At 38.6% G+C, this 8,678-nt stretch overlaps 1 protein-coding gene across 1 annotated transcript; it reads left to right on the top strand.

Annotated features, from left to right (window-relative positions):
* The first annotated feature begins 504 nt into the window (after window positions 1–504).
* vps26a (VPS26, retromer complex component A) lies at window positions 505–8,440 on the top strand. The gene is made up of 9 exons (XM_079238410.1): window positions 505–583; window positions 2,683–2,832; window positions 3,464–3,539; window positions 3,908–4,064; window positions 4,203–4,367; window positions 4,472–4,578; window positions 4,758–4,859; window positions 5,025–5,134; window positions 5,836–8,440. The coding sequence occupies exons 1-9, from the start codon at window positions 581–583 to the stop codon at window positions 5,950–5,952; spliced, it is 987 nt and encodes a 328-aa protein (XP_079094536.1). The 5' UTR covers window positions 505–580; the 3' UTR covers window positions 5,953–8,440.
* The last annotated feature ends 238 nt before the right edge of the window (window positions 8,441–8,678 follow it).

The following is an 8,678-nucleotide window of genomic DNA, read 5'->3' as shown; positions in this document are numbered from 1 at the left end:
ATAGAAATACAGTTTTTCTTTTTACATCTGTTCTCTCACATATGTACAATACATGTGTTTTAAATATGTAACTCTGTGTGTTTACGTCCATCTGAATGTTTCTTTTGATGATGTACAGCACTGGATTGCCGTAAGCATGAAATAAAATAAATTTGCCTCCCCTTGCTGATGTTGTCCAGCAGGGAGCACTGATGAACTGCCTTAGACATTTGCATCATATTCATGTGCGAATATCATCATCTGGTTAATATTTGCATAAAATCTTTAATGTTTACATAACAACTAAGGTCGTTAATAAATCAAGTCGGCTTTTAAGTTAAAATTGGTGCATTGGACTAAAGCAGATCCAGACTTTTTCATTCACTTTAGAAACATAAATAAATAAATAAATAAATAAATAAATGTGACTGGTTTATTTCTGCTTTTACTATGAGTGCTGTGGGCGATTTCAGCCCCGTCTGTCCTACGTGCACACGTGACCCGAGTCACATGACGCTGGGCTGTGTTCCCTCCCCCCGTTTAGACTGACTGGCTGAACAGAGCGAGGCTAGCTGTTAGCTTTAACTGTCAAGACGGCGAGATGGTAAGTGGAAAAGCATACACAAAATACCCCGACAACAAAGAAGTGGTTGCAGCGTTTATTCATAACCCCCCTATAAAGTCGTCGTTTACAGCAGCGCCTAGTTTTGTGTAGCAGCAGATATTTAATATTTAAATGGAACAGAAATGAGCTAGCTGGGTTGGGAGGGTTAGCATGAGGCCGTGTTCCTCAGATGTTTTGACTTTCTGATAATCTAGCAGCTTTGTTAAACAGTTCTGCCTGTTTTTAGTGATTATGAATAGCTAAGCTAATTCAATCTAATTCTCAATTGGAGCCTCAGGGGGGCTAAAATGATGAAGAAGTTGACTTTAGCTAGCGTTGCTTGTTAGCTGAATGAAATGCAAAGTTGTACCGTCACATGCTCGGTGAAAACTAGCAGCAGCTCTCCTTAAATCAAGACGTTGTTCGCTTATTGGTTTAAGGATAAGTTTGCCTATAGTATGGGTTAGCGAACAATAAATGTATTGTTAGTTAAGGATTTCTTATGTAACACACCGATTGCTTGAGTTGATTTTCTTTTGACATCTTGATGACTGGGCTGATTCCTCCAATGTTTTCCACCCCTGCATGCTGAAACACGAATTAATTACTTTATACCAACTAATGGGGAAAAATGTGTCGCCGTGCTGTGGGTAATTAATTAGGTGGTTGTGGAAACGAGGAACATTGTCATTTTTCCTGAACATGGAGATTTGATAGGTTCCAGCTCGGTCTGCTTTGTGTCAGAGGACACCCATGAATGTTAGCTATGTGCACATCAAAACAGATTTTTTTTTTTTCTTCACTGTGAAGCTCAGGTTGTTAGTTTTTTTTTTTTGTTTGTTTTTACCACACCCCACTGTGTGCACATGCAATCCCAGGATTTACTGTGTAAACAATTTGTCTGCCCAAAGTGCAAACTTTTGTGGCTGGAAAAAGTACACCATCCATTCATCCATTCATTTTCTGTTGCTAATCTGGGGGCAGGTCACAGGGAAGCAGCCTACGGCCATGCCTCCCTCTTCCCAGTCACATTTACCAGCTCAAGGAGGGTGTGGTGGTGGATTTCTCAGCTGGTATTTCCAGCCCATTTGAGATGCACAATTCCTCCAGCCTGTCCTGGTTTTTCCCTCGGTCTCCTCTCGCAGGAGAAAACCAAGCAGGTGTTCAGGAGGCTTCCTCACCAGATGCCCAAGCCACTTTAACTGGCTCCTCTCAATGTGGATGTGCAGCGGCTCTACTCTGAGGCTCTCCCAACTGACTGAGTGTCTCACCCTGTCTCTAACGGAGAGCTCGGCCACCCTGCAGAGGAAACTCATTTCAGTTGCTTTTATTTGCAATCTTGTTGATACGGTCACTACTCACATCTTGTGACCATAGGTGACGGCAGGAACATAGATTGACTGGTTGATAAAGAGCTTCGCCTTCTGGCTCAGGTCCTTCTTCACCACAAAAGGCCACTGCAGAGTCTGCCATACTGCAGACACTGCATTGATCCGCCTGTCAATCTCACGCTACATCCTTTCTTCACTTATGAATGAGACCCCAAGATAGTTGAACTCCTCCACATGGGGCAGGACCTCATTTTCTGGGCGAGGACTATGGTCTCGGATGTGAAGGGGCCGATCCTCATCCCAGCCGCTTCACATTCGGCTGCAAAATAATCAAGCGAGATCACGACCAGATGAAGACAACACAACCACGTCATCTGCAAAAAGCAGAGATCCAGTCCTCAGGCCACCAAACTGGATCCCCTCAACACCTCAGCTGGGCCTAGAAAATCTGTTCATAAAAGTCATGAACAGAATTAGTGTCGAAGGGCAACTTTAGAGTCCAACCCTCTCTGGAAACAAATCTGACCTATTGCCAGCAATGCAGACCAAGCTATGACATCAATTGTTCAGCCCAGTCATGTTTAGTTATGTTTAGTTTTATTTCAGTCATTTACAAACTGACATAATATTGAACCTTAACCTGAAAGAGTCTCAAGAATGTTGACTTGATAAACTAATGAGCAGTTTTGCACATCTTATATGGTCTTAATGCTGGCCCTGACGAAGTCAGTGACATACTGTTTTCTATGATGTTTTCTGTCTTTCCAGAGTTTCCTGGGTGGTTTGTTTGGGCCGGTATGTGAGATAGATATACTGCTGAATGATGCAGAGAACAGAAAGACAGCTGAGCTGAAGACAGAAGATGGTAAAGTTGAGAAACACTACCTTTTCTATGATGGAGAATCTGTGTCTGGCAAGGTAAACTCCAAATTGCATTGGTTATGAAGCAGAACTCCACAAAGTTGAGTGTAAAAGATCGTACACACGGCATGTTTTGATATGTTCTTAATCTTATTAGCAGTGAACATTCACCCAAGGTAAAATGTATTTCTCTGCTATAGAAAGGTCCATCTTAGGTGTGTGTCTCCCTAACTGAGTCTGGTGGGAAATTAAAACTGTTTTGAATGGAGAGTGCAAGATTTATTTGGCTTCAGAAGGAGTTAAGATTGTATATTTAGGTGCAACAAACGCAGCATTTAGTACATCTGTGTCATTAAATAATTATCTGTTCAGTTGTGTTTTTAAGATGTTATTTGCGTGAATGACTTTTGTCATTTTAAAATTAATCAAGCTGTTGTTATGGAAAATGTTATCTTCAGGTGGATTATCATGTTTATTTGAGATTCTTAGAAAATCCCTTTGTGTGATCATGAAAATAAATGTGATCAATTTGCAAAGACATAAATGAATGTTGACGAAGGGCAGGTTAACCTGAAAGATTTTTTTATATGTTCTTCAATTTCTGGTGATAGAGTATCAAAGTCCACTGAATTGTCAGTATTGTTGGATTTTACATTTGTTGGTGTCGCAACAAATGCTTCCTCTGCAGGTAAATCTAAATGTGAAGCAGGGAGGAAAGCGGCTGGAGCATCAGGGCATCCGCATTGAATTTGTGGGACAGATTGGTGAGTGTTTTTTTTTCTTTTTTTTTTTCTTTAATCTCTGATTTCCTGCTAAATATACAATGTTTGTAGAGTGCTACATCTTGGCTTTTGTAGCTACAGAACTATTTCTTTGCCACAACGATATATCATTACTTTCTCGTGTGGCTTAAAGGTTTAATTAGGCATGTGGTCACTATCTGCAGTCTGTCACAGTAGTGCTAACTCCTCCCCATGCAGTATTTTCAACAGAAAAAGGTTATGGAGTTCAATGGTCTGAAATTGAGTTAAAAAATATGTTTATATTCAACCTTGTTTGGTGGTAAAACTGTCTTGAATGTTTTCACCACTTAGAACACTAATCACTCTAAATCCTCTGTGTTGTTATTCAGAGCTGTTCTCTGATAAGAGCAACACCCATGAGTTTGTGGACTTGGTGAAAGAGCTGGCTTTACCAGGAGAACTCACCCAGAACAGAAGCTACGACTTTGAGTTCATGCAGGTGGAGAAGCCTTATGAGTCCTACACCGGAGCGAATGTCAGGCTAAGGTACGCTAACAACATGTTTTGACGCAAATTAAAAAGCAAACAGCTGGTTTGCATGCCTTGGATACACAGATTGTGTCCATTTGTGATGTGGCCTTGTTTTTTTGTAGATGTGGGACCAATGGTTTGCTCTTCTTTCAGATATTTCCTCAGAGTGACAATAGTTCGCCGTCTGTCAGACTTGGTGAAAGAATATGAGTTAATTGTCCACCAGTTAGCCACCTACCCAGATGTTAACAACTCAATCAAGATGGAGGTCGGCATAGAAGACTGTCTTCATATTGAGTTTGAATATAATAAATCCAAGTAAGATAAACATTAGTTACTTTATCTAAATTAGAGTGACCAGTGTTGAAAACCTGAATCCAAGCAAGACCTGGACATTTTTCTGATGTTGATCTGTCTATCAGATACCACCTGAAGGATGTAATTGTTGGGAAGATTTACTTCCTGCTGGTCAGGATCAAGATCCAACACATGGAGCTACAGCTTATCAAGAAGGAGATAACAGGCATAGGTAAGATTATGATATGATACAATATTTTATATATATGTGTGTGTGTGTGTGTGTGTATGTATGTATGTAGCTGCAGTGTACTTCTATTTATGGGCTCTCAAGCCTCTATCCACTTTATCGTGCTTTATATTTATCCTACCCCTGTAATTAAACTATTGTCCACTTTTCTTGTCTTTTAGGCCCCAGTACTACCACAGAGACAGAGACTGTCGCGAAGTATGAGATCATGGATGGTGCTCCTGTAAAAGGAGAATCAATTCCAATAAGACTCTTCCTAGCAGGTGAGACTTTGTTGTGTCTTTAGCATTTGGACAGATGGTCCACACTGGTTGCAAAAGTTTGACCTCACATTATCACAATGTTTTTTTCTTTAATAATTTCAGTAGTAGAATCTGTCTTGACTTGTGAAAAATAACTTACCCCAACCTGTGTTTTATTTTTTACAGGATATGACTTGACACCTACCATGAGGGACGTCAACAAGAAGTTTTCTGTACGCTACTTTCTCAATCTGGTGCTGGTGGATGAGGAGGACAGAAGATACTTCAAACAACAGGTAAAACACTCAGCATAAGAGAGCTAATTACTTAAATCCAAGTTTTGAGCAGGTTTTAAATGAGGACCAAAGGCTGACGTTTGCAGTGAAGTGAAATATTTTAATTTTTTTTTAGCTTTTGTTTCTTTTCATTCATTCATTCATTCATTCATTTTGTTTTTGTTTGTTTTACGTGAATATTTTTTTTAAGCCACAAGACAGCACTTTTTTATCATTCTGATTTAAACAGAAAGTTATAGTTTTTTATAAGTCCAAGGTTTGTTTGCATTTGGTAAGTACGCAAAATGAAGCAAACCTTTTAACTGAAGCTTAAAGTGTACGGCACCAGCTGTATAGGTTTGACCTTTCAAGATCAAAAAATCATCATCATCGTGGAAAATGTTGAATTACAAACAACAAATAGTTGAAATCTAATTTTAGTTAAATTGAGGTGTTGCTCTTGCTGATGACATTTGCCTGAATTTGCAGGAGAGATCTCAGGGACTGTAACACCTACCATCCAGTAGAATAGCAATATCAGAAATCTTTCATTTTGGAACTTCCTCTTCTGAAGAAGTTGCAGTATACATGTACTAAAACCTGTATACAGTTACCTTATCAGATACTTTGTGCATTCCTTATAGTCAACTAGATTTAAAATATTTTAAATGTGCTTATCACTATATTGTGAATAACTGTGCTTTCGTTATTCTTCTCTTTAGGAGATTGTTTTGTGGAGAAAAGCTCCAGAGAAGCTGAGGAAAAGAAACTTCCACCAGCGGTATGAGTCACCTGAGCCCCGAAGCCAGCCAGTAAACGCAGAGCAGCCAGAGATGTGAAGGCCACGCTATGAACTGAGAAATACACACAAACACATTGCAGCTCTTCACTGCTGAACAGCCAGAGGTGTGAGGGCTGCACCACTGTCTCCATGGACTGAGAAAAGTCTGTAAACATTAATACACATAACTTACCCTCAAAAGTCCTCATCACCATTTCACAACTTTGAATGTGAGCTGCCCACCATCACCCTCCCCTAAGGACTGAAACACACCTGCATACAGATGCACCCAAGGGTCATGATACAAGTCTGCTGAATGCTAAAATGTCAGGAAACAATGCAAAATAGCTCTCATAACAAGTAATAAGCAGTGAGACAGCCCATTTGATCCTGGCTCCTTGGACTAAACACACTCTCAAGCACACATGTGAAGCCATACAGTTTGTTTGCTAAATGCATATCAAATAGGAGCAAAGGCGAAAAGAAAAAGGACAATGTTACAGACCACCACATCAGTTGTCTTTTGCATAAGGAGTTTCTGTGGTTTGCCTTCTGAATAGCACCAATCATGGACTTTATATCACATCTTTCCTCCATCAACCCCGACCAAGTGAAGCTTCATAGCGTCTGGATGAGCTACCGGATGAGAGGGATTACCTTGAACAAAGGAGGCAACACACATGCTCTGTATTTATCCACAACATCAGACGTTGGGCTGTTGTGCTTCCATTGAGCTGGGAAATCACAAGTTTTAGTTAACCACTTTAATTACTGTAAGTATGTTACAACAGTTTACAGACTCTTCCTGAACAAATTTGTGCTTTAATTAGGGAATAAAGTGCAGCCATCTTTATAGAGAAACAATCCTACAAATACCCGTTAATATTCAGCTAAAAACTAATATCCACTACTCATCTCATTCAGGAAAATTGATTCAAGATGGGCATAAACATTTCAGCATCATTTATATCATAAGATCATTTAAATTATTTGATATAATTTCGAACAATAACTGTCAATTTATCACCAAGTCAATAATGGAAACAAATGTGACCATCACTAATTGTCAGAGCTTAGGCATATGCAGATCTCTTCCTGCCTACCTTTCTATATTTAATATACAACTATATGTTGGAGAGAAACGGCAAAAAGTTAGACTGGAAAAGACAAAAACAATGCTTAGTACTGTTTTTTTAAAGATAATTAAAAATTTGTTGATTGATCATCAGATTGTCAGCTAGTTAGTATTGTTTTGGTTAACTGGTCAATTAATTGAGGAGTGAGTGTCGTTCCAAAAGCCATGCACAGACATAAAATTTCAGCATACTGTTAAGATGATATTTGATACAGCAGGTGTGCGTGAGGTTACAAGATGTATTTGAAAGCTGTGATGTCTGTGCTTAAATCTGCAGCTGCTCTGGCAAAAAGGCACGCTGTTGATCCTGTCTGCTTATATCTGACCTGCTGCTGTTTTAATGGTTGGTTTGCCCATATTACAAAAAATATCAGTGCTGTGAACCTGTAAGTGGTTGTCAGCTGATTTCTGAGAAAGTTTTGTCCAGTTTCTGCAGTTCAATGCTTTTTAAAAAGGAAAATAAAAGAAAGGATCTTGCAGCCAACTTTACCTGAAGATCCTAGTTATAAAAGAAGTTGTCAGCAAAGATCATCTAACTATGAATTTGTAGTTCTTGTCAGTTTCAAATTCCTTTTTTCTTAATGGGTAATAGCTTTTTGAGTGTTCTGGTTTCATACATGCAGAATACTGATGTAAAAAATGGTTCATGACTTCCTTTGTAAGCACTGGAAGGGACTCACTTCCCACATACTGTAAAATCCAACAATGTTCCACTGTGATGCTAAGACCTGCAGTTTAGGTCCTGCTTTAAGACACTGTTGTCAGTTCTGTGTGGATTTTTTTTTTTTTGCCTCCAGCTCTGATCTATGGCCAGTTTGAACTTTCCTCTCCAATGCTTAACTTTGTATTAAAGGAGCATGGATGCTGAAACTGAACATTACTCAAGGACAACTTCACCTCAGAGCTCTGAGTTGGCAGTGAACATAATACTGTTGTTTATATCACTACATATTTTGATTCAACTTCAGTGTACAATATTTATGCTTTTTGTCTTTTTTGTATGTGAGTGATTGTCCCTTATTGCATTTCATTACTGGCATATTTGAACATGGTGATCTGCATTTCATTTTTTTTTTCATTCACTTTAGTTTTGATCTTGTAGACTGGATTTCTATAATTTGAATGGTATATAATTTATTTGCAAATTGTTCTTATTTCCCTTTGCATAACATGCATTTTGTCTTTTCTGAACACTTTTCAGGTAGATTTGTTGGGTTATCTTGAAGTGCTGTCATAAGTTGTAAAGAAACACTTTCAAGCCAACACTTTCTGGCCTTGTCTTATCTATTGCATGTTTGTCTACACATGCCATTGTCTGTTTGTGTGACTGTGTGTGTGTGTGTGTGTGAGAGAGAGAGAGAGAGAGAGTGAGTGATAATGTGTATATACTGTATACACCAAACCCAAATATATAGCGAAAATGAGTCATGAATAAAGCAGATTTATACTGAACCTGTTTTGAAAAAGACTTTCTCTATATTTGGCTTATAAATAATGTTCTGTTTAAACATTGTGACTATTCTTTATCGTTGGCTTACGGAAGGCTAATATTTACATAGGAAGGTATTTAAAAAAATGTCAATGTGAAAAAAAAAACATACATACATATATATGTGTGTGTGTGTGTGTATATATATATATATATATTA

The sequence above is a fragment of the Telmatherina bonti genome (assembly GCF_933228915.1).
Source record: "Telmatherina bonti genome assembly, chromosome: 1".
NCBI classification, from domain to species: Eukaryota; Metazoa; Chordata; class Actinopteri; order Atheriniformes; family Telmatherinidae; genus Telmatherina; species Telmatherina bonti.
This window is presented reverse-complemented; position numbering and strand designations above follow the sequence as displayed.